Source organism: Macaca fascicularis, chromosome 2, assembly GCF_037993035.2.
Source record: "Macaca fascicularis isolate 582-1 chromosome 2, T2T-MFA8v1.1".
In the NCBI taxonomy this organism is placed as follows: domain Eukaryota; kingdom Metazoa; phylum Chordata; class Mammalia; order Primates; family Cercopithecidae; genus Macaca; species Macaca fascicularis.
This window is the reverse complement of record NC_088376.1, coordinates 41,123,662-41,149,632: the sequence shown is the minus strand read 5'-3', so window position 1 is coordinate 41,149,632 and position 25,971 is coordinate 41,123,662. Positions and strand designations below refer to the sequence as shown.

The 25,971-nt window shown below is 44.6% G+C and overlaps 2 protein-coding genes across 34 annotated transcripts in view; one reads left to right on the top strand and one right to left on the bottom strand.

The window, feature by feature from the left end:
- Window positions 1-10,172, top strand: part of NME9 (NME/NM23 family member 9) — a 29,970-nt gene extending 19,798 nt beyond the window's left edge. For 9 of the 10 annotated variants that reach the window (XM_045386917.3, XM_074031123.1, XM_045386913.3 and 6 more), the window contains 5 exons: window positions 4,441-4,523; window positions 4,827-4,919; window positions 5,946-6,100; window positions 7,327-7,463; window positions 9,602-10,172. In XM_045386917.3, the coding sequence (XP_045242852.2) occupies window positions 4,441-4,523; window positions 4,827-4,919; window positions 5,946-6,100; window positions 7,327-7,463; window positions 9,602-9,666 (533 nt within the window). In that variant the 3' untranslated portion in view covers window positions 9,667-10,172. The remainder of the gene's footprint in view (window positions 1-4,440; window positions 4,524-4,826; window positions 4,920-5,945; window positions 6,101-7,326; window positions 7,464-9,601) is intronic. The other variant, XR_012430741.1, reaches the window with a different exon arrangement.
- Window positions 10,173-12,923: 2,751 nt separating this feature from the next.
- The window catches only part of ARMC8 (armadillo repeat containing 8), a 112,971-nt gene continuing 99,923 nt past the window's right edge, over window positions 12,924-25,971 (bottom strand). For 23 of the 24 annotated variants that reach the window (XM_045386906.2, XM_074031113.1, XM_074031111.1 and 20 more), the window contains 3 exons: window positions 22,493-22,565; window positions 20,980-21,073; window positions 12,924-15,426 (listed from right to left, as the gene is read on the bottom strand). In XM_045386906.2, the coding sequence (XP_045242841.1) occupies window positions 15,393-15,426; window positions 20,980-21,073; window positions 22,493-22,565 (201 nt within the window). In that variant the 3' untranslated portion in view covers window positions 12,924-15,392. Of the gene's footprint in view, window positions 15,427-20,979; window positions 21,074-22,492; window positions 23,979-25,971 lie in introns of all 24 variants that reach the window. The other variant, XR_012430739.1, reaches the window with a different exon arrangement.

Sequence of the window (25,971 nt, the reverse complement as noted above, 5' to 3'; positions counted from 1 at the left end):
GATGCATTTGTTGTTCATGATTATGTTGTTTAATTTTCATGTGTTTGTGTAGTTTCTGAGGTTCCTCTTGTTATTGATTTCTAATTTTATTTTATTGTGGTCAGAAAAGATATATACGATTTTTGCTTTTTTGAATTTGTTGTGACTAGCTTTGTGGCTTATAATTTGCTCTATTCTGGAGAATATTGCACATGCTGATGAAAATAATGTCTTTTCTGTAGCACTTGGGTGAACTCTTCTGTAAATATCAGTTTGGTCTGTTTGGTCTAGTGTGCAGTTTGACTATGATGTTTGTCTTCTGTCTGAATGATCTGTCCATTACTAACAGTAGGGTGTTGAAGTCCCTATGTATTGCAGTATTGTATTACTGTATTGCAGTCTATCTTTCCCTTTAGATCTATTAATGTTTTTTTTATATACTTGGATGTTCTGGTGTTGGGTAGATATTTATAATTGTTACTCTTGACGAATTGACCCCTTTATCATTATATAATGACCTTCTCTGATCTAAGTATAGTTTATCTTGCTCTCTTTTCATTTCCACTTGCAATGAATATCTTTTTCCATGCCTTCACTTTCTGTCTATGTGTCTTTATAGGTAAAGTGGGTTTCTTGTAGGCAGCATATAGTTGGGTCTTGGTTTTTAATTTTTTTTCTTTGAAACGGAGTTTCACTCTTGTCGCCCAAGCTAGCACAGTCTTGGCTCATTGCAACCTCCGCCTCCCGGGTTCAAGAGATTCTCCTGCCTCAGCCTCCCAGTTAGCTGGGATTACAGGCATGGACCACCACGCCTGACTAATTTTGTATTTTTAGTAGAGATGGGGTTTCTCCATGTTGGTCAGGCTGGTCTCAAACTCCTGACCTCAGGTGATCCACCTGCCTCAGCCTCCCAAAGTGCTGGGATTACAGGCATGAGTCACGGCACCTGGCTTTTTTTTTTTTTTTTTTTTTTTTTGAGACAGTCTAGCTCTGACACCCAAGCTGGAGTGCAGTGGCATGATCTTGGCTCACTCTGACTCTGTCACCCAGGCTGGAGTGCAATGGTGCGATTTCAGCTCACTACAACCTCTGCCTCCTGGGCTCAGGTGATTCTCATGCCTCAGCCTCCTGGGTAGCTGGGATTACAGGCATGTGCCACCATGCCCAGCTAGTAATTTTTGTATTTTTAGTAGAGATGGGGTTTCACTATGTTGGCCAGGTTGGTCTTGAACTCCTAGCCTAGAGTGATCCACCTGCCTTGGCCTCCCAAAATGCTGGGATTATAGGCGTGAGCCACTGTGCCTGGCCAACAGTGGGTTTTATACCTCAAATGTCTTCTTTTTGCATATTAGTATTTTTTTCTTTCAGATTAAAGATTTCCTTAGGCATTCCTTCTTCTTCTTTTTTTCTTTTCTTTTTTTCTTTTTTTTTTTTTTTTTTTTTTGAGATGGAGTTTCACTCTGTCACCCAGGCTGGAGTGCAGTGGCATGATGTTGGCTCACTGCAACCTCTGCCTCCTGGGTTCAAGTGATTCTCCTGCTGCCTCAGCCTCCCCAGTAGCTGGGTTTACAGACGTGCTTTTTTTTTTTTTTTTTTTTTTTTTTTTTTTTTTTTTTAGTAGAGACAGGGCTGGTACCTTGGCTCAAACTAATGAGTGGGGCAATCTGGCTTCTCTCAGGAGAACTTGAATGGAGACAGAGACTATTGAAACTGCAATCTGGTAGTATGTGCTGGAGCTGAGAAGTCATGGAACATCACGCAGACTCAGGGCCTGGAGGAGCCACTTTTAGCCACACCTGGCTTTTTTTTTTTTTTTTTTTTTTTTGTATTTTTAGTAGAGACAGGGTTTTGCCCTGTTGGTCAGGCTGGTCTTGAACCCCTGACATCAGGTGATCTGCCCACCTCAGCCTCCCAAAGTGCTGGGCCACCATGCCTGGCCCGCCTTCATATTTGAGGGATAGCTTTGCTGGGTATGGTATTCTTGGATGACCATTTTTTTTTTCTTCTTTCAGTATTTTGGAAATGTCATTCCACTGCCTCCTGGCCTATATAGTTTCTATTGAGAAGCCTGTTGCTAGATAAATTGGAATGATTCTGGGAAGCTTAACCATAAAATATTTTGTCTCCAGTCACTGGACTTCAAACATACTGTGTCAAATCTCTCTTCTGATCTTTAACAGCATTTTGGGCCCATTACACAGCGCTTTATGTTCAAATATAACAGTTGTGACTTTCATGGCACTTACCAGGCATCAAAAAAAGCTGCATGTAATAAAATGGAGGGAAGCAACACCAATAATTGAAAGCAATGATGCTGGTATTTCCTTAGTCCTTATTTGAACTTTTTAGAAAAGCTCAAGCCTCTTTTTTCACCTCTTTCTTAAACATTAGAAAACCTTTCCTTCCCAGAGCCCTACAACCTCTTTCCTGTCTTCCCCAAATATTAACTTGCAGACTTTACACTCCTGGGTAACACAGTACTTCCTGAACCTTTCATATGAGAAAACTTGGCCTGACAGAATGAAGAAAAGCTAAGAGTTAGGAAGGCTGTTGCTGGGATGGTGTCTCTTGGTGGTAACCGAGACACAAGGGAAAACCAGAATTAGGCTCAGGAACTGTGTTGATAAGAGGAGGAAGATTTTTTAAATTATTGCTTGAAATAGAAAGGCTGTTTTTACATGTGTGGAGAATAAGAATTGTTTGAGTTGGATTCTAACAAGGGAGAAGGCACAGTTTAGGACAGCAAGAAAACTTCAAGGGTGAAGAGAAAATCAGTGACTGTGATTCTGCAGGAGACATCTGTTACTCCCCTGTTGTATTATCTCCTCTTTCTTCCCTCCTCCATGATTTCCTCCCAAATCAAGTCTCTCCCACCTAGAAAACCACCTAAGATACTGCCCTTGCCCTTAGTCTTCCTCTTATTCACAGCCAAGCTTCCTTTGTCCACACTCTAGGCCACCTTCACTTTCCATTTGTGCCCCGACCTATTGCAATCTGGCCTCTGCGCTCACTACTCCCTGAAATGGTGCTCATTGGTGGCACCAACAGGTAGTTTCCAGTGCATATCTTATGGGATTTTTCTGCAGAATGAGATGATGTTCACAGTGTCTTCCTTCTCAAAACCTTCTCTTTCGGTTTCTAAGATGTGACGACTTTTCTTGTTTTCCTTCTATGTCTCTGGCCTCTCCTCAGTTTCTCCTTCATTGGCTTCTTTTCTTGTGCTGTCCTTTTAACCTGGAACACCCCAGGCCCCTGCTTTGGTCTCTTCTCTTCTTCCTCTACTTTTAGGTGATCTCATTAATCAATTTATAATGGAATTTATTGTAAAAGTATCTTAAAATCTAAATATTCATGATATATTAGAAATAGTAATCTCAGAAAGAAATAATAGATTTGTTGCTTGAAATGATTTATACTTTTTGCAATACATGTTTTTGAGATTTTTCAGAGTAGAAAGCCCTCTTTAAATGTAGATATTGTCTTGTTTCATTTCAACACAACCAATGTAAAAGCTGAGAAACAAAATAGGTGATAGAGAATGATGATTCTGTCGAGTGTAGATAACTCACCAAAGACAAGTTTATATAAGCAGGAGGACAATGGAGGTGGGCTCATGGACTAGACACAGACCTCCTTATAGCTCCTGTGGGCCTCAGCAGTGGACTCTGATCTTGTGGCACCTCCTTCATTGTCATAGCTAATTGGACTAGTGGATGCTCATTCAAGGGCAGTCAATCAGCAGACTGGCCAGTGAGCTAGGGCTGGTACCTTGGCTCAGACTAATGAGTGGGGCAATCTGGCTTCTCTCAGGAGAACTTGAATGGAGACAGAGACTACTGAAACTGCAATCTGGTAGTATGTGCTGGAGCTGAGAAGTCACGGAACATCACACAGACTCAGGGCCTGGAGGAGCCATTTTTAGCTACATAGCAGGAAAGGGAAAAAGCAGCAGAGCCACAGGAGCCAGTAGAGTGAAAGGAGAGCATGTGGCAGACAGCAGGTAGAGGCTGGGTGGGAATCATGAGAGGGTGACAGGAAGGGATGAGGGCAGCCAGGTCTGTGTTGCCCATGCTCCAGGCCCCCTCTCACTTTCTCCTATACCTCTTCTTGCCACTCCCCAGGCCAACTCAATTCAGTTGTTTCTGGATTTCTGGTCCCAAGCAGTCTTTTAGCAATCCCTTCCCCCATGTTCCTCCTCCGCCACCTGCCCAGGTTCATTGAGCCAGTCTCTGAGTCTCTGTTCCTTGCAGCAAGATGGAGGTTGAGGTCTGGAGTCAGACTGGTACATCCACCAGAGTCCAGGTTTGCAGGGTCAAGACTAAGGCCAGGGGAGGGAACCCTGAGAGCCCAAGCCTGTGCCTAGCACTTGGTGCAATGGAGCCTTGTGTAGCATTGTTTTTTTGTGGATGGACTCCCGAGAGCCTCAAACATCAGCATCTGACAGCACCATTTTTGGCTTAGTTTCATCAGACAGGACCTGTACCTTGGCCATCATTAAACCAGATGCAGTGGCCCACGGAAAGACCGATGAGATTATCATGAAGGTAAGAGAGACAACACTTACGTGCACCACTGTCCTTGTGTCCTCTCTTGTGGATAAACAGGGATGGGGCACCGGGCAGTGATATCTTAGTGCAGAAAGACGACTTCTAAGAGATTGTAGCTCAAACTCCATTCAAGCAAATGAAAATGTTAAATCTGATTGGGACAGATAATGTGGGGATCGGTGTCTCCACAGCCTTTAATGTTGCCTGTCTTTATTTTTTTACCTTGCAACTAAATTAATTAATCAATGTGAATTTGGGCTTGATTTACCCTTTCAGAATATTTATATATATATTCTACAGATTCAGGAAGCTGGGTTTGAAATTCTAACAAATGAAGACAGAACCATGACAGAGGCAGAAATGCGACTTTTCTACCAACACAGAGCTGGAGAGGTCAGCTCATCTACTTCCACACGTTCAACACACTGTCGTTTCTCTTCCTCCAACATTATGCTTGTAGATTGATATTAGTTTGTGACAGAAGAAATTATGAAGAGCCAAAATAGGAACAGCAAGTGGGTCATGAATTTGTTCTCAGAATGACAATAGGCTGTATCAGGTAAAGTTTTTTGGTTGCAAAGAAAAGGTTTTGACTCTAAGAAATGAATTAAGGAATTTATTAGAAGGATAACCCATAGTTGAAGGGAGAGTTTAATGAGAAGGGCTTGGAGACAAAAGGAAACGAAGGATCTCAGAAGCAAAGCCTCGAGCATATCACTTTAGACACTGCCATTGGATAACTCAGATCTAACCACCTTCCATTTGCTTCTGCTGATGACCCACCTGCTTGGGAGTCTTCTTGGCTTAGCTTGGGCCATAGCCCTTCCTCTCATGTTGGGTGGGGGTGTGTGTGTGTGTGTGTGTGTGTGTGTGTGTGTGTGTGTGTGTGTGTGTGTGTGTGTGTGTGTGTGTGTTGGGGAATAGGCATCATGGTTGTCAGTCAAATTTGGACCAAATGAAATGGATAAGGGCTGTTCCCCGAAGGAAAACCAGAGTACTGTTACTTGAGGAGGAAGGGTTGTGAGGCATTGCATGAAAAAAAAAAAGTACCAACTATATTTCACCCCTTGGTTATCCAGCATCATATGATTTCCATAGATATGGTCTTTTAAATGTCTCTGCCTAACTTATATAATCATCTCATGTTTATTCCCAAATGAGTCAACTTAAAGCTCTTGTCATTCTGAGTGCTCTGAGTGTGGCTGGTCATCACTACCACCCATGCCTGACACCCTCCACAGCAGGCAGAGGTGGCCAGGCAGAGACAGAGTGCAGTGGCTGAGTGGCCACGGGCATGCTGGCTGGTAGCAAGGCTGCCCACTAACTCCCTCTCATCCTGTGGGTGAGATGGGCTTGCTGATCCTCTGCAGGCCCTAGCAGCTCCTGCCCTGGGTCACTGTTTTCCCTCCCTGTGCCTAGGAGGCATTTGAGAAGCTGGTACATCACATGTGCAGTGGACCAAGCCACCTCCTGATCCTTACCAGGACTGAGGGCTTCGAAGACGTGGTCACTAGCTGGCGAACAGTCATGGGCCCCTGTGACCCCAATGTGGCCAGGAGGGAGCAGCCTGAAAGGTGACGTCACCAGCTGTGGTCCTTTCATCCATCTTAAAACCTGCATTCCAGGAGGCTGAGTCCCACTCAAAGTGTTCAGCCTAGAATCGTGGGTAACACAGAGGACTCTCTGATGGCCAAGAGCCTCTCTCATATATCTGGGGAGACCCTGACATCTTCCCTCTCTGGCCCAGCCTGTACTGAGTGCGTCCTGTGAGGTGCCTCCTCCCCTGCTCTGTCCTCTTCTGAAGGCTGCTTCTAGATTCATTCCTCAGTCGCTGTTTTCTCTTTGCAGCCAGAGGATTCCATAGGGTACTCCCAGGAAAATACAGATTCTAGGGTCCCATTCAAGCCTGTCAGAGACTCTGGGCCAGGGCCTGAGAATCTGCACTGTAGTCTCAATGCCATCCAAACCTACTCCCCATCAGGGTGTCCTGAGGCCCTCAGGAGTCTGAGTACCCTGTTCTGCACATTGCACTGGGCTTCCTTGGCCTGCTCCTTGGACACGGGAATATTTAGCCTGGCGCCAGCAATCCAAATCCACTGTACCTTGGCCTTTGAAGCTGACAGGCGCAGACAACAGGAAAGAAATTAGAGAGGCCAAGGAACTGCAGTTGTACTTTGTAGCTGTAGGGGACCAGGAACATTTATATATGAGGCAGGCTGGGCTAGTGAAAGCCAGCTCAGGATTCAGATCCTAGGTCACTGCAAGTCTCTTCTTAGCCTGAGTTCTCTCAACTGTAAAATGGGCATATAAGCATCTATCACGAGTGTGTATACATACATGTATATACCTCACCGAGAGTAGTGCTTGACACACAGGAAATCATAGCAATATTATTATCTTACGAAGTTATTGCAAGGATAACTATGCAAAACTTTATCAAGCACTTGGTATGGTGCTAGCCTTTGGCAGTAATATCGACAAAATGGCAGCTCCTGTGCTTACACTATTAATCAGGCATCTTTAAAATGGGGGTAACAGCAGTATGTCTCATAGAGCTGTGGCGAAAATGCAATGGGATCGTGTAAGTAAAGTACCCAACTATGTGCCCAGCACACTGCCATGACCAAATAAATGCCAGCTACTATTATTATTGCTGCTGTTCTTGGTATTTCCTGCAGAGAAATCAATTTCACAGGAATGCAGGGTGCTGACTGGTAGCCGGTGATCATGTTGCCAGAAAGCAAAACATTTCTTTTCAAATGAAACAATTGTTTCTTTTACATTTTGCCAATGTTCCCAGTCTCCGAGCTCAGTATGGCACAGAAATGCCCTTTAATGCCGTCCACGGAAGCCAGGACAGAGAAGATGCTGACAGAGAACTGGCATTGCTCTTCCCCAGTTTGAAATTTTCAGACAAAGATACAGAAGCCCCTCAGGGTAAGTCATCAAGGAGATTTGATCTTTATTAAATCATAGATACAAGGAATTTGTGACTATGTGCTTGAGTGTGTGGGGGATTGATAATTTTTGGTAACTAAGTCTTCAAACTAATACAGTCCTGTTCTGAAAATACAGGTCATTATATAACTTGAGTATCAATACTAAACTATTTTGTGTCCTCATAGAGTAACAGTGTTGCTTTTTAATACCTCATTAAATTTTTTGCTGCTTATTTTGGAGTCATATTTTTGTTGCAAAAAGTACTTTATTTACATTTCCCTGTGGAAACCATTGGGAAAATTTCATTAACTTTCTGGAAGCCTACCTCAAAGCCAGTCAGAGGCCAGACACACTCCACACACTCCATGTTAAGCCCCTAAGGGCTCACTGAGAAATGCAGCTATACAGAAGGGGCTTCAACCTGGAGCTTGCTGTGACCTCATCTCCCTCAGCCCCACATTTCAGTGCATGACCATTGTTTAGGACCTTCCCTTCATGGGAAGCATTCAGACAGCCTCTGGGAAAGGTATGCCAGGTGGCATCGCCACCTCCAAATCTGGGTGAGAGCCCCAAGGGGCCCAGAGCCCATGTGACTAAGTCTACCCTACAACCAGTGAAACTGCTGCATTACATGTCTCCGGTTTGAGCATGAAATGAGTGGAAGGGGCTGGGAGATGATTACCTTGGGAAAACCCAAAGGATGCGAGGGTTGGATTCTTGGGAGAAGGCCACATTCCATCTGAAATGGAAATAACCCATGTGTGTCTAAATGTTTGGGTTTTAATCAATATATTTGCCTAAATGTTTGATATGCTCATGGTCTCAAGATCTGAAATGCAGGCCGGGCGCGGTGGCTCAAGCCTGTAATCCCAGCACTTTGGGAGGCCGAGACGGGTGGATCACGAGGTCAGGAGATCGAGACCATCCTGGCAAACACGGTGAAACCCCGTCTCTACTAAAAAAATACAAAAAAATAGCCGGGCGAGGTGGTGGGTGCCTGTAGTCCCAGCTACTCGGGAGGCTGAGGCAGGAGAATGGCGTGAACCCGGGAGGCGGAGCTTGCAGTGAGCTGAGATCCGGCCACTGCACTCTAGCCTGGGCGACAGAGCGAGACTCCGTCTCAAAAAAAAAAAAAAAAAAAAAAAAAAAAAGATCTGAAATGCAGCCAAGTCAAAATGGGTGGACTTGCCACTGCCCCGTGAAGCAGAATTATTCCCACTGCCAGCTGAGGAACAAGCTGAGCATGCCAGAGGTTGGGGAGCCAAGAAATCTTGGGAAGTGTGGCTCTATGTGGATCAGAGACCCACTGACACACTCCAGGCCAGCTTTCCTCTGGGACCTGCCCTCAGAGAGTCCATGATGCATTTCCTTATGTGTCCAGGGTTGTGGGGCACCTTCAAGCTTTTGGGAATAGGGGGTGGTGATTAGAAGCAAATAGCTGTAACTCAGAGCCAAGTCTGGGGCAGGTGGCTGGGAAGTTCTCACTGGGCTGTTGGGAGTGCTGGAAGATCATGAGACTGACGTTTTGGCCTCAGGTGATGAGAAAAGGGGTTACCTGCAGACCACACCCTGGGAATAAGTGCACAGCCTCCTTTGGACACTGAAGCAGCCTGGCTGGGGTGCTGTTCTGCCCATTTATTCTGATGTGTCACACTTTCTCAGCTTTGGGGAGCTGCATATGCCTCCATTGTACTTAGCACTATTCCTGCTAAAAAAACGCAGGAGTCAAGGTGACAGACAATCCCGGGTTTGAATTCTGGCTCCACTATTCCCCAGCTGAAGAGCCTCTGAAAGGTTACTTACCTTTTCTGGGCCTCAGTTTCCTCATCTGTTAAATGGAGATAATGATAGACTCGTCATAACCACAACTAACTTCATAATAAAAATCTTCATCATAGAGCTGTTGTGAAGATGAAAGACAGGATGTAAAGCTCTTGGTCTGGCATATGACATGAATTAAATGCTCAATGTTATCCATTCTGTTTAATTCCTGGTCCCTAACACATATCAGGACTTCTTTGCTGGCTCTCCTGCTCTGACCTTTAACTTCCCATTTCTTTGTGGATGGTGGGTGGGACAGAAGGTCTGGGACAGGGCTGTTTCAGGAGTCCTACCGAACATCTGTCATCCCACAGGCGGTGAGGCTGAAGCAACAGAGGGGCCCACTGAGGCGCTTTGCTTTCCCGAGGATGTGGATTGAGATGGCTGTGCTGCTCTTCCGGAGCACGTGACCAGGGGTCTACTGCACAAAACGGACCTCCAGAATCGGAACTTACTCTTTTGAGTACCAATACTTTTTCGTTTAGCTGTCTTTTGTAGACAATGGAAATAATACGGCTGGGCGCAGTGGCTCACGCCTGTAATTCCAGCACTTTGGGAGGCCGAGGCAGGTGGGTCACTTAAGGTCAGGAGTTCGAGACCAGCCTGCCCTACATGGTGAAACCCTGTCCCTACTAAAAATACAAAAAATTAGCCAGGCGTGGTGGCGTGCGCCTGTAATCCCAGCTACTTGGGTGGCTTAGGCATGAGAATCGCTTGAACCGGGGAGGTGAAGGTTGAAGTGAGCCGAGATCATGCCACTGCACTCCAGCCTGGGTGACAGAGTGAGACTCTGTCTTAATAAAAAAAAAAAAAAAAAAAAAAAAAAAAGTAAAGAAAGAGAATAGTATATACTTTTCTGCCTTATTAAACAGTATGTAGAACACAGTTTTGTTTTTTTTTTTTTCTATCTTTGGGATTTTACAAAATAATTGAACATCAGTTATTACATCCTGTTGTGAGATATAGTGTCATCTCAGAGGATACTGGGTTATATGAGATGGTGTTTCCCCAACAATAAATCTACCTTATGAATTAAACAATTTTAGAACTTAATTTGGTAACCAGGAACTTGAAAACAGTGCAAGATTGGCTATGACACTTTCAGGCACCCTGATGCCGAGGCAGATATAAATAGGCTCCAAATGCTTCCTCATGCTGCCTGCCCAAGTCACACCAACAGTCATTTAATGCTGCCAGATTTTCCCATCTGCAGTTCTCCATTACCAAGGCATGTTCATAAAGCAATGCTTAGACGTCAAATTTGGAAACAGGGTTCATCTAATTTTCTTGACGCATCCCTCCCCCATTTCTCTGGTTTCTGATTCTGGGTGACACCTAAATTTAAAAGCTGAGAGCTCCTAGTGGGGCCAGGTTGCCTTCAGCTCTCACTGAATTGCCTGGCTTAGCCATCCCTCTGCAGTTCTCCCCTTGAGGGACACAGGATTTCAGTAAAAAGTAGCTATTGTGACCACTTGGAAATTATTGGCACACAATGCCACCCCCTCTAACCACTTTATTTGTAAATTTGCCAAGTGCAGGCATACTTTTTCCTGAGGAGGCCATGTTCTTCTATACTAGGAAGCAAATGCCAGCGTCTTCCTCCTTGCTGGTTTTGTCCATGACTTGAAGTTCTTTAAATGGGCAGTTAGCTCCCAGAGGACGTCTTCGTGGGTGCATCACACTTCGTCAGCCTAGCACAAGACAGTCTGTGCTAGGCCCTGAGCTGGCTCTGGGGATACATGGATAAGTCAGTCCCCAGAGTTGGGAACCAAGGCAGGTGACCTTCAATAGGCCCTACTGTTTAAGGCCACTGTGTTTGCCAGGACCTTGTGTCACCCCTGGATGGAAACACACATGTCCACAGTGCTCATCGGAACCTGTACCGGATCTCAATGTGTATGACAAAGCCCTCACTGACAGGATCTGCCAGGAAGCTGGATGCACTATTCCAGATCCCCAGACTCACAGCCCACCATGGGGCTGTGCTCTTCCCTTTGGGAGTGGGCTCAAGAGCGGGGCCCATATGGTCTGTGCCCACTTCAGAAGTGGCAAACGACTTGGAGAAGCCCTATGCCTGGGCTTCCATACCACAGATGTGTGTGGCTCTAAATGAGCTACTTCGAGGGGGTGCACCCAGCTGACAGCCATCTGATCTCCCCAGAATCTGGGAAGCCAAGATCTTCCAACACTGGTGAGATGAGAGATGGAGCCACCAGGGCCTCCCAAAGCAGGGGAGAGAGGGGAAAATGAGATTGGGTAACAGCCTGTAGGGGGAGAGTGTTCTTGTGTCAGTGATGGATGAAGTAGCTGGGCAGGGCAGTGGGAAAGCAAGTGGGGCACTAGGTGATGGGGCCGGAGTGTTAGGAATGGTGACATGCCTCTTCCTCCCATTACTGGTGACTCAGGGATGCTGTGGGTTCAGCATTGCAGGGCATCTCTAAGAGTCCACAAGTTTCATGGCATAAGGAACAGGGGAATGGGGTGTAAGGGGGCTCCCGAGAGTGGCTCAAATATCAGCCCGCTCCCAGAGGATGGAACTCATTGGCAGAGACCCTAGGCCTGGTTTCCCACAACAGAAGCAAACAAGGAAGTAAAGGATGGGTGCCGCTTTTGGTTTTAAGACCCGTTGGCTCCTGGGTGTGAGTGCCTGACAGGAAGGAGGGCAGACTTGGCTCTGACAAGGAGGGTGGTTTTATTCCAGGACTGGCTCTGGACCTCCACTCAGCCTGAGGGCAGTGTGCTTGCCAAAGCCAGGAGCCAGGGGCTGCAGAGATAGGAGGAAAGGTGGCTTAGTAGTCCACTCAGTGGACCTTGGGGGGTTCCCTCAGCCTTCCCTAAAGCCAGATCCTAGACCTTCTCTCATGCTGGAAATAAACATGTGCCTCTCTGGCCAGTAAACAGGGAAGGGGCAGGATGGGGACAGCACCAGTCCCTATCCCAGGTGGCAAGAAATTGGAACCTTTCTGTCAGCCCTCCAGCAAGATCTGGGGTGGGAGGCCCCCTTCCTCTTTTCTTAGGCTTCACTTCCAAGTTTTCCCTGTGGCAGTTATGGGAAACAGGGGCCTGCTTGGACCTGCTCCTACTCTCTTGGCCTTACCTTGGGTCCTCCCAGAGGTTCCCACCATGATTATTCCCTCTTGCCCACCTTGTCATCCTCCCACCACACTCTGGTACAGGTGTCCTTGGCTTTGTTTCCAGTGAGGCCTTGAGATAGAAGGTGTGCCTACAATTCAGAGACGGGAAAGGTGGCAGTGCGTGGTAGATGAAGAGCAACTGTGTGTCCTTGCAGAGGGATAGCAAGCTCTTGCACACTGAGCAGCTGGTGGCAGTGGAGATGGGGCATACCTAAGAAGAGGACGGAGGGGATGGACATGACATTGGGGACGGGATACCTTGTGGCTGGGAGTGCCCACCTGTGAAGGTCTGCTGGCCTTCAGAAGGAGGCCAAAAAGAGTGGGGTCCCCAGACTGCTGCAGATGCCTCTAGGAGCCACAGTTACCCTAAAGCACTGGGTCCCACTCTGAAATGCAAAGCACTTCCCAGCCCTTCATTTACCAAGAATCACAGGTTCCAAAAGTATGTACACATTATCTTCTGATGTTTCCTAATGCTCTAGACATTTGGAAAACAGACTCCTTTTTAGAAGTTGCCACGATTTTTCTTGGCTTTTATTAGCATGTGTTAAAATCATATTATCCAAACACTACCAGAAGAACATGTATTGTTCTGAATAAAGTGCTTAAGGAAAAAAAAATGCAACTTATTAAACTGGACATTCTTTTCTAGTTCATAAATTTTGGATTACAATGAGGGCACAAAAGGAGAAACAGAATGCAGTATTAGAGCGAGAAGCTTAGTTAAGAACTTGGGTGTAGACACAAGACCATGTCCACTCTTCCCACTTCCTTGCTGACTGAACACTGCACCTGCATAAAGCAGCAAACAGCTTTGTTTCAATAAATACATTTCCCTTCATTCAATTCAGAAAAGTTAATTATAGTAAAGCATTTTTAATTTGACCATCTGTTTATACCCACAGGCAAGATGTATCCACAGAGTTTAAGTGTGAAAGTGTTATTTCATTGGGCCTTCAGCTCTCTAATGCTATTTGGGTTCAAGATTGTCTCAGCAATTCATTATTGGTTTCTTTATATTTACCTGGTACTATTTAATACCAATACTATAATGTTTTGCGTTAAAAATGCCAACCAAGGATATTTTCACAGTACTAGAAACGAGTGGGCCTAAGGCTTTCTTCCCAATAAACTAAGTTTTCTTTTAACCGGGTTTCTCACATTAGCACTCTGATATCTGCACAAAACCAAGTCCTGTTGGGACAGATTTTAAAATCAGTGATGTTCTGAAAAAATAGTAACTTGAATCTTGGGTAGTCATGTTGAGAGCAGGAAAAATTGCATTAAATACATTTTTAAAACATTCATTTGCAATCAAACATTTAAATCTTCCAAGGAAAGTGCAGGGTGGTGATAGGGCAGCTGCAGTGTGAGCAACCCCATCAGGAGTGGCTGGTGGGTGGGCTTGGGGCTCCATCAGTGGCACACACTCACCGCAAGCTTCTGGACCACAGACCTTGCATCCTGGTTGTGACGCCTTTGACCTTCTTTTAACAAAGACAAAGGGCAGGCTGCTTCTACCTTCAAACAGTCAAGAGCAACTTCTGTTGAGTTCACCTTGCTGCTGACCCAGAAGTTGGGTGCAGAAAGGCTAATGGTACTTGCTGTAAAAAGAAGTCATCTTCAGTCATCCTGGGGAGATTCCATTGCCCCTCTCTCAACTTGAGTGCTTTTCGCTTCATGCAGGAAAAGATTTTAGTTGCATCTTTTATTAAATTTCAATCTCATTTTACAAAAGCATACCAACGAGCAATCCTGAGCAACTAATATGAAATTTGCTGAATACAGCTAAGAGAAAGCTTTCTAAACTATCCTGTTCTTTGTTTCCTTCTACAGGTGTGTCTGTAGAACATTCTTTAGTTTCACAGTGATATATGCTGTTTCAGGAAGCACAAGGTGTTCTGTTTCTGGGAAGTGATGACCTACTTTTAGTTTGAGCACAAGTTTCCATGACTGGTTCTAAATCCGGCCAGATATTGCTAATACCAATGACAGGAGTTAGGGCAATTGGGAGGCTCTCGGTCCCTAGTTCCTGTCAAGGGTAAGCCCCATCTGGGTCATGGCTGGGCTTTCACTATCAGTAGTTATATTTCCCTTTGATGCTTCAAAAAGCCTATGGTGAATCTGTCGCCTCACTTTACTCCTCCCTGTCTGTCTGACTTGGAAGCCTGAGAACTTATTAAATTAGGATGAAAAAAGGCTCTGTACCTGCTAATATTGACGGCAGTAAGATGCTAGCTTACTATTTTTGCACAGCACCATGTATAGTGCCTGTTAATCAGGCCAACTATAGCCAACTTTTTCTTTTTTTTTTTTTATATAAAGAAAATCTATGTAAGTTGAGGTTCAGAAATGCATATATTTTTTACTTACAAATATTCATCTGACCAAAATTCAACATAACCTTTATGGAACACTTAACAATTGTTTTGTTTTTAAAATAACATTTCATTCAAACTGTATATAATTCAGTAAAGTTTTTTTATACAGCAAGCAATGCTTAAACCCTGGAAAATCTGTAGAAAAGAGATTTTCACACAAAATAAGAAAAGAAAAATCTGAGGTATCCCTCACACACACACATCCATTCATTCTGGCCCATGTACGTGCACATACACACGCGTGCCTGTGTGTTTACACAGACATATTCATTCTCACTCACAAAGTGGCTGCAGCATAGGCAAAAAATTGTAGGTCCAAAGGAAAATGACTGATTGTTCTAATAAAGAGTCCGGGTAGCTCAGAAAAAAAAAAAACCAAAACAAAACACAAGAGTCTTCTGAGGAAATTACTACCTCAAAAAAATGTTCTCAAGATGAATTTGAGATCTAAGCCTACTAAACTGCTTTTGCAAAACAGCTCCCTGCAGTCCAAGGTGACTTGTGCAAATAGAAGGAATCAAATGAGGCTGGTTCCTGTACTTCCTTAAACAAGGAGGTGGGATGCTCGCAGGTGCCCAGGGGCACTCCCATCATGCCAGGTACTGCTGCAGTGCCATCTTTGCCCTGAAATCACAAAATTCCTGTTAGCCATCTCAGAATTGTAATTGGGGTAAAAAACCCTATGGTTCAATGATGATAGTTGGGGAAGTCTAAAAAAGTAAATCTCCAGAGGGAATTGGGGTGAGCCCAGGTGGGCACCTACCTTAAGGGGCAGAGATCTGCAGTGGGCAGATACCTGAAATCTACTCTGGCTATATTCTTATTTCTGTGGTTCTCTCAGAGGGCTGTTCCTGCACTTAAACCTGCTGCAGTTCAGTGACATTCCACAGTCCCTGGTATGTGCTGACATTCTATAATGTTTTCTTTTGTCACTGGCATATAGTTGTGATAGGTCTCAAATTCTTCACTTTTTCTTATTGCCATGTAGGTTTTACGCAGTGAAGCACAACACTAGAGGAGGACACTTAGGGTTCTGGGAAGCAAATAAGAAAACTGACCAAGGAAATGGTGTTGAGGTGATCAGAAGGTGCATGGAAGGGGCCAAAGAGCCCATGGGATGAGGCTGTCTTATGCTTTACATGCCTCAAAACTGTGGAAGGCGGCTACAATTTCATCTTGTTCTTCTCATCACACCTGATGACTCCATAACTGATCAATGTGAGATGTGCGTTGTTACGGTGATGGGGGAAGAAGGAAATGGGCCAGGTAAAAAGGAAAAGATAGAATGTAGGCCAGTGCTGTGGCTCACGCCTGTAATCCTAGCACTTTGGGAGGCCGAGGCGGGCAGATCACCTGAGGTCAGGAGTTCAAGACCAGCCTGCCAACATAGAGAAACCCTATTTCGACTAAAAATACAAAAATTAGCCGAGTGTGGTAGCGGGCACCTGTAATCCCAACTGCTTCGGAGGCTGAGCCAGGAGAATGGCCTGAACCTGGAAGGCAGAGGTTGCAGTGAGCTGAGATCGTGCCATTGCACTCCAGCCTGTGTGACAAGAGCGAAACTTCATCCCCAAAAACAACAAAACAAAACAAAACAAAAAAACCCCAAAAACAAACCGAAGAAAAAAAAAGAATGTGAACAGTGACTTAATCTATCCTGATCTGAGGTGGGCCCAAGGAGGCCTCCTTTACTATTCCTATCACAAACTTAGCAGTTTCTAAAGAGGCTGAAACTGTGGGAATTAGGACGTCAGGTTTCAGCAATGGTCTCCTCTTCTAAGCTATGGAAAGAAAGTCTACAATGTTCAGGTACAATAGCTAATCAAACTAATACCAAGTAGACTATGCATACAATAAGCTGGATTCAAGTGCAGTTTCTGCAGTAATGGACATAACAGTTTTTTAAGTGGTATACTAAGGTATATTCTTGCAATTATGTAAGACTCTAAATATGATACTGTGAATAGTCCAATTCATCAGAACAGAAAACTCTAGAAAGATTATCTCCAAGTTATGAGCAAGTTGGGTTCTACAAGGACATTTTCAGAAACAAGTTTATGAATGATGCCACAAACCATCCACCTGACTCCCCAAATACTTAAAGAGGCTGAGAAGAGCAGTTCTGACGGAGGTGGGAGCTCTGGGACCCTGCAACCCTGAAGCCCTCTGAGCCTGGGTGGAGAGGGCTGGTTAGCAATAGCTTCTCATCTGTAAGCATCTGAAAGTCAAAGGATCAAAGCCTTAACGACAAAAGGAACCTGAGAGATGTATTCTTCAGGTGATAGACTTTACTGTACTACGATGTGAATACCACATAAGGGTCTTGATCAAAATTCCGTATTGCTCTTTAAATCTGCCAATTCAAACTCCTTATGGATCTTATTCAGAGGTTGGCTAGGTTTGATTATTCTGGGTCTCAGACACTGTACCTTTATTGTCTTTCTACTATCATTATCTAAGGAGTCTTTTTAGAAGAATGGTTTGGAGGCAAGATCACCCTTTCTTAGATGGACTCAGGTTGGGTAGCTCAGACCTTGATTCTTTTAATGAGGGTTTAAGTTTAAAAAGAACTGGCCGGGCGCGGTGGCTCAAGCCTGTAATCCCAGCACTTTGGGAGGCCGAGACGGGCGGATCACGAGGTCAGGAGATCGAGACCATCCTGGCAAACACGGTGAAACCCCGTCTCTACTAAAAAATACAAAAAACTAGCCGGGCGAGGTGGCGTGCGCCTGTAGTCCCAGCTACTCGGGATGCTGAGGCAGGAGAATGGCATAAACCCGGGAGGCGGAGCTTGCAGTGAGCTGAGATCCGGCCACTGCACTCCAGCCCGGGCGACAGAGCGAGACTCTGTCTCAAAAAAAAAAAAAAAAAGTTTAAAAAGAACTAAAAATTTATGTGAAAACAGCACCAGAGTGGTCTAAGCAAGCAGGCTAAACCTATCCCACTTGATGCTGGTAAGGCCTGTCTTACATCCTAGGTTATCTCTGAGATGATTTTAAGTAAAATCTGTTTTTACTTCTGAATAAACATGAGATAAAAACCCCAGTGAACAACCTGGCTCTCAGGCAGAAGAGATGGGCTGACAGAGCCCATCGTTTATGCCAGCAGCTGTGGAGGTGGAGGTTCCAGTCCTCAAAGTACAAGCTCAAATCCAGCCTTCAGCATGTGGCTGGACTTGACTTTGATGTTACACTCATCTGACCAGCAGCCTTGGGCTGCAGGTATTTACTTCTTCTTCTTCTTCTTCCTTTTTTTTTTTTTCTTTTTTTTTGAGACAGTCGCGCTCTGTTGCCCAGGTTGGAGTGCAGTGGCGCAATCTTGGCTCACCACAACCTCCGCCTCCTGGGTTCAAGTGATCCTCCTGCCTCAGCCTCCCAAGTAGCTGGGATTACAGGCGCATGCCATCATGCCCGACTCATTTTTGTATTTTAGTAGAGATGGGGTTTCACTATGTTGGCCAGGCTGGTCTCAAGCTCTTGACCTCAAAATCCACTCACCTCAGCCTCCCAAAGTGCTGGGATTACAGGCGTGAGCCACTGCTCCTAGCCTAGTTATTCTTCTTTAGCCTACAGGATGTTAAGCTTCAGGGAAGCAGAGGACCAGCCTGTCCTGTGTGCTTCACAATCTGGGAGAGCCATTTACTTCAGAGGAGTTAGTTAAGTTTCTCTCCCCTTCAGTGGAGAAGACAGACAAGCTGATAGCCAAGACACAGTGTGACGTGTTCTACAGATGCTATGGGAGCACAAAAGGCATCCCTGGCAAAGCCTGGAGGTGAGGGTAGAGAATAGGTCAAGCAAGGCTTTTTGGAGGACATGGCAACCTGATATGAGTTTTGAAGGATAAATGGCCACTGTCCAGGCATCTTTTTTCCTTTGCTTTCAGGACACCTTATGTGCCTAAGTCTCTGCCTGCCTCACTAGCTGTTCGTTCTGCTCCTTTGCTGCATCTTTCTTATCACTGCCTAAATGCTGGGGGGTAGGCGGAGGGGGGCTCTAGATCTTGGTCCTTAGCCCTCCTTTCTCTCTTTTTTACTTAATCTAGGTGACTCCATCCAGCTCCATGGCTTTAAATACCATTCATATTTACACCCCCAGCCCTGCTCTTTCAAGTCCCTTGGATATCTAATAGGCATCCTAATGCTGGCATACCCAAACAAGAACTCCTGATGCTCCCTACCGCAACACACTTCTGTATTCCTCACCATCTTGGTATATGGCAACACCCTCTGTCCAGTTGCTCAGGCTAAAACCCTAGACATCTTCTTTTCCTCTCTTTAACATCCTATACTGAATCTGCGAGTAAGTCCCGTTGGTGCTCATCTTCAGATTAAATCCTGAATCCAACCACTTCTCAATACTTCCAACACTAATACCCTCATCCCTTACCGACATTATTACAATGGCCTTTAACTGGTCTCTGCACCTCCATTCTTGCCCTCCTACAGATGGTTCTCTGTACAGTCACCAGAGTGATCTTTTCAAAATTCAAATCAGGGCCAGGCGTGGTGGCTCACGCCTGTAATCCCAGCACTATGGGAGGACGAGGTAGGTGGAAGATGAGGTGGGTGGATAACATGAGGTCAGGAGTTCGAGACCAGCCTGGCCAATATCGTAAAACCCTGTCTCTACTAAAAATACAAAAAAATTAGCTGGGTGTGGTGGCAGGCGCCTGTAATCCCAGCTACCTTGGAGGCTGAGGCAGGAGAATCGTTTGAACTTAGGAAGTAGAGGCTGTGGTGAGCCAAGATCACGCCATTGCACTCCAGCCTGGGCAACAAGAACGAAACTCCATCTCCAAAAAAGAAAAGAAAGAAATTCAATCAGATAATGTCTCCTCTCCTTAATAGTCTCCAATGATTCCTATTAAACTCTGAATAAAAGCCAAAGTCCTTACCCTACCTACAAGGCTCTTCATGATCTGGCTTCTTCCACCTATTAGCATATTCCCCCTCACTATTTTTCATCAGCCCTCTGTTCTTTTGCTGTTTCTTGAACATACCAAGTTCACTCCTGCTTCAGGGCCTTTGAACCCACTATCACCCCTGCCTGTAATACTCTTCCTCTAAGCATTTGCCCAGATGAAATCTTCCTTATTTCATTCAGGTCTCTGATCATGTCATCCTCAGAGAGATCTTTACTGGCTAACCTACATGAAAATAAATTTTCTTGACTCTCCATTCCTTCACCTTGCTTTATTTTTCTCCATGGTACCTCTCTCATCACCTGATACTGTGTTATGTATTCATTTGCTTATCATCTGTCTTCTATACTAGAATGTAAGTTACATGAGGGCAAAGACTCCATCAATTTTATTCACCAATATATCTCCAATGCCTAAAACAATGCCTGGCAGAAGGCAGGTATTAAAAAGAGCTATCTGATGAATGAATGGGGACTCAAAGGAGAGGAGACTGGGATAGCAAAGCAGATGGAACAGAATGTGTAAATGCATGAAGGTGTGCTACTGTAAGCAGGCAGGTATGGCTGCAGTATGGGGTGTGTATGGTGGGTGCGGGGAAGATGAGAAAGGCAGAGCCAGACCATTAAGGGCTGAAGGGCTTCTAAGCCACGCCCAAGAGTCTACAGACTCAAAGTATTGATGTTCCCTGATTTGTTATTATACAAAGGCAAAATGGAAACTGAAGGCTGTTACAAGGGAGAACACACAGCTAGGAAGATCATTTATGGCTATTTTGAGGTTAGCTGCGTATCTGATTATAACTCTTGACTCTACCAGGAAATGATGAGCTCTTTGAGGACAGTGATTCCTTAGTGCTTGCTTTTGTATCCCTAGCAGCCGGGCCAGCCTGGCACAAAATGGGTGTTCAGTGAGGTTTTGAGCTAAAGAATGTTTGCATTACTGGTTTTCTGCTTTCCAAAAGGCCACATGCATGTCTATTCTAATGATCAGGGGAATGTATGCAAATGGTCTCTGGATCCTATCCATGAAGATAGCCCAGACTCATGTTAATTCACAGTGAGAGTCTTTAATAATTTGGTAATCATTAGTTTACAGCTCACTCAAATGTCGTACAGTGGCTCACAGAAAATTATAAAGAAAATCTAAGAATCTAAAAGATTTAAAAAGTGTGGCCACGTTAACTACCAAGCAATTCAAACCCTTTCATGAAAGAATCCAACATAGCCCAAGGCAAGGGCTTTCTGCATTCATACTCACTTGTCACAAAGGTTTGAATCTGGTGACTGACTCAGTTTGTGTAGAATATCTACGATGCCCATGTCTCGTAATTTATCCTGGCGTTCTTGTGAACCTAAATGATTAAAGCCAGGTTATTGGGAACATGACCCAGGCAAACACTCTCTTTGATGTACAATTAACAATCTAGAGCCTTACCAGTGTCCTTCACTCCCTACTCCTCCTGTACCCCTTGTCCTCTACCCTCTCCCAATGTAGTTGGACCCGCTCATGCTTGTACTCTCTGACAGCCTTCTAACTTGTCTCTCTGCCTCCTGACCATCCTGCCTGCAGTCTATCCTGGGTTCTGCAGCTGGACTGATTTCTCCGTGGACTACAGGGTCAAGGTTAGATCCTTCAGCCTGGTACAAGACCCTCTGCCACTCACTCCCAGCTTCATCACTTCTTTCAGGACATACCCATGGCCCTGGCCAGATCAGGCCAGGCTCTTACTACTCCAAACAGGTCTTACCTTCCCCTTTCTATTATCTTCTACCCTCCTCTGTCCTCCCAGCACTTTTTGTTGCCTCTCAGCACAACTGGCACTTCCAATTTCCTATCACTCTGTTATACTTTCCAACTAGACTAACATCTCCTTGAGGGTGGCTTGTCTCCCCAGTACACAGGTGGTACTTGGTATCTAGGTCTGTAGGCGGAATCCAGTTTCCCTTCTTGCACTTTGTTTTGGGCGCAGCTGAGTAATCCCCTGGAGTCTTCCCCACTGAAGAGCCCACAGTGACCACTCATGCACTGGCTCTCTCTAGACACAGTGAATTAGAATTTCTAGGGATGAGGCCCAGAAATCTGCACTTAAAAAAGTTCCCCAGGTGATTCTAATGCAGCCAACCCAGCCTTGAGACCCACTGCTCTCCTATATTTGCTACCTTGGCTATATATTGGAATCATCTGGGGAGCTTTAAGAAACACTTATGCCTGGAGCCCACCCCAGAGATTCTGATTTAATTGGCCTGGTGTAAAAATTCCCAGGTGATTCTAATATGCAGTCACAGTAAAGAACCTCTGATCTATACAGGCCTCCTTACAGACTAGCTGCTTCACTGGTCACACTGCACTTCTGATTTTTCACCAATGCACTTTCTTCTCCATCATGTTTATCTGCCTGTAGTCCTCATATGTGCTTCCTCTGCTCACAACGAAAGGCTCGTCCTCCCACCCACTCTCTCCTCTCACCTTCTTCAAGTGCATCTCACATTCTCCTCATCAGCTTTCTCATGGCAGGGACTGCCACTTACTTCTCACTCTCCCTCCTTGAATCTGGTATAGAGTTGGCTCAAATGGGGCACTCAGTGTTGACTGTCTGGCTGACTTGCGCTAATTCCACTGATTCTCATACCAGGGTGACTCTGGAGGGTGCTTGGGCCAGATGGTCCAAGAACAGAGCCTCTGCCCAGGATCTCAGGGGCACCTGCTAGCTTCACTGTGCAAGACACTCTTCCCATAATTTTTTTCAAAGCAAATCTCACCAATCTCTTACCTTCCTCTTCATTCCATATGAGGTTTGATATACAAAACATGGCTGCAAGCTGCAGTTTAACATGTGAATGGCCCTATTAATACAGAAAAAGAAAAAAAATCAAAATGGTGGTAATCTCATTTTAGATCTTTTTTTTGGGGACCTATCATAGGCAATTCCTATAACCTAAAAGTCTGAAGCAGGGCCAGGCGCAGTGGCTCACACCTGTAATCCCAGCACTTTGGGAGGCCAAGGTGGGCAGATCACAAGGTCAGGTGTTCAAGACCAGGATGACTAACATGGTGAAACCCTGTCTCTACTAAAAATACAAAAATTTGCCGGGTATAGTGGCGGGCACCTGTAATCTCAGCTACTCAGGAGGCTGAGGCAGGAGAATCACTTGAACCCGGGAGGCGGAGGTTGCAGTGAGCCGAGATTGCACTACTGTACTCCAGCCTGGGTGACAGAGTGAGACTCTGGCTCAAAAAAAAAAAAAAAAAAAAGTCTGAAGCAGAGGCCTCATATTCAAATAACTTGAGGGGCCATGAAATTAACACTAATGAGTAAAAGGGTTGGGCTAAAGATAACAAGGGACAGTGGAGAATCTGGCAAATTGAGGAGTACAAGCCTTGCCAAAAGACATTCAAATTCAAATTTAAAAAACCATCTGGCTGGACAAACAAAACAGCTCTAGGGCTATGGGTACAGTTTGCAATTTATGATTCAATCCATGCACGAAGAAACACTGTCATATGACAATTCCATGCTTTCGACTTAGGCTATATTTCCAGGTCACCAATAGCCAACATACACTGGGTGGATGTGCATTTGGTATTTATCTCTTAAGCTACTGGTTATCTTATTCAAATGGCCCAATAATTCCTTTGGGGAAGAAAGTGAATATATGGTCAGGAAGTTCTGTAACACCCAGACTTTCACACACACACAATCTATAAATGGTTTACTCCTCTGACACAACTTGCTGAAAACAAGAAGCGTTATATAATACATTCAGCTTCTGGAATAATTAAATTACTCCTATATCTATAGAAGCGTCCCCCAAAACTTGACGAAATCTCTAGTTGATTTCTCAAATGTCTCTACTATCACTAATGAGCCTCCTATTCTTCTAAATACGATTCTTATTTATTTTGCTTTATGTACTAAAAGTACAACAATTTCTGGTTGCTTTGGATATAGTGCTTTCGCCTGAATGAAAAAGGACCCAATAATAAAATAACCCTTTATAAATGACTGTCTTACTGGTCAATAAAAAAAATTCTAGTATGTTTAAATAATTTATGCACATCTGAGGGAGTATCAATGGCAAAATATGCTCAATGGTTTTTTCAAGGCTAAGACAGACTTATCTTCTCATGTAGGACTATATTTCAACTAAGCAGAGACAAAGAAATGGATGTGGCTTCCTCCAGTAGAATTCTATGGCTAGTGATTCTTTCTTCTTCTAACTGCCAACACTTTTAAGGAGATGTCCAGTTTGGGCTCCCTTAAGACAAAACAGAATAAAACTTATCTGCTCCCAGCCTCAGACAATCAATCAATATTTGTTGAATAAGTGAGCTTGTATATACTATAACAAATATGCATTTACTATGCATAAGTTTATTCATCATTCATTCAATATTTTTTGAGGACACAAATTACTATGAGGATACAGAAAATTGGAGGGTGGAGGGGTGGGAACTTAATTTAGGTGGAATGCACAAAACAGATCTCTTTGAAGGAGGCAATATTTAAATGGAAACTTAAAGAATAGGAAGGTGTCAGATGTGCAAAGAGCAAGGGGCTTGAAATTCTGAGGAGGAGAAAACGTTCCCGAAAAGGTCTGAGGTAAGAAGGAGCTGTCTGTTCAGAGAAGTAGGTATAGCCAAATTGTGCGAACTTATAGGCCACAGTAAGGACTCTGGATTTCATTCTGTGTTGAGAGGAAGCCCCTGAAAGATTTAAACAGTGGAGGGACAAAATCTGATTTACATTTTTAGAAGACCACTTGGGCTGAAGGGACTGGAGTGACAGTGAAGAAGTGTCAAGGAGGATACTGTTATTATAGTTAATCAGGCATAAGGTGCTGTGACTTGGACTGACTAGGGTGGGAGCAGTGGTGATGGAAAGGAGTAATCGGATTCAAGATAAGTTTTGGAAGAAGGGCAGATAGGACTTGTTGATAAAATGAGTGAATGAGGGGACAGAGCTGGAGAAATCAAGATAGATTCCAAGATGCTATCAGACAGCCACATGGAGATGCTGAAAGGGCAGGAGGATATATAAGTCCAGAGTTTGGAAGAGAGGTCTGGGCTGGGAAACACATTTGGAAATTACAGCATATTGTCAGCACAGGGATGACAGTATAAGCTATGGGGGTGGATGAGATTCCCCTAAGGCAGTGGTTCTCAACTCTGTACGTAAGAACTACCCAGCGATCTTAAAAAAAAAAATTCCTGATGCCCAGGCTATAACCCTAGACCTATTAAATAAGAATCTTGGGAGGGAGGAGACAAAGCAGTAATCTTTGAAAGCTCCCTGCAAGGTCCTATTGTACAATGAAGGTTGTGATCTGCTGATCTCAGGGGAACACGTGTAGGAGAGAAGAGAAGAGGGTTCAGAGATAAGTAGGGAGGTATGGTGTCATGCCAAGAGAAAAGGATATTTCCAGGAGGAGGAAAATAGTCAGCTGGGTTGAAGTCTACTGTAAGTGGGGTAAGATGAAGAGAGAAGAGGATCCTTTGGATTTGGCATCATGGAAGTCATTGGTGACCCTAATTACAACAGTTTCAGTTGAATGATGGGGGTAGAGGTGAAATGGAGCAGGTTAAAGAATGACTTTAGAGGTAAGGAAGGAGGCAATATGTACAGAAAAGATGCTTTTAAGAGTTTGGCTTTGAAGGCTGGGCACAGGCTCATGCCTGCAATCCCAGCACTTTGGGAGGCCGAGGCGGGTGGATCATTTGAGGTCAGGAGTTCAAGACCAGCCTGGCCAACATGGTGAAACCCCATCTCTACTAAAAATACAAAAATCAGCCGGGCAATAGTGCCATGTCTATAATCCCAGCTACTCAGGAGGCTGATGCAAGAGAATCGCTTGAACCCAGGAGGTGGAAGTTGTGGTGAGCCGAGATGGCATCACTGCACTCCAGTCTGGGTGACAGAGTGAGACCCTGTCTCAAAATAAAAAGAAGTTTGGGTTTGTCTTTGAATAACAGAGAAATGGGTATGCCTCGATGGGTATGAGAAGTTAAGAAAAACCTTTTAAGTGATTATGGATACAATGTGGATTGATATTGGAAAGGTAAGGGAATCCCTGGTTGAAGTGGTAAGGTTTTCATTCAACAAATATTTACCAAGCATATGCTAAGGGCCAGACACCATGGTGGATATAAAATTGTGCACAAAGCTGACATGGTCCCGGCCCTCATGGAACTTACACTGTGGTAGAGACACCCAGTAGGCACACAAACAAATATATATATCACTAAAACTGC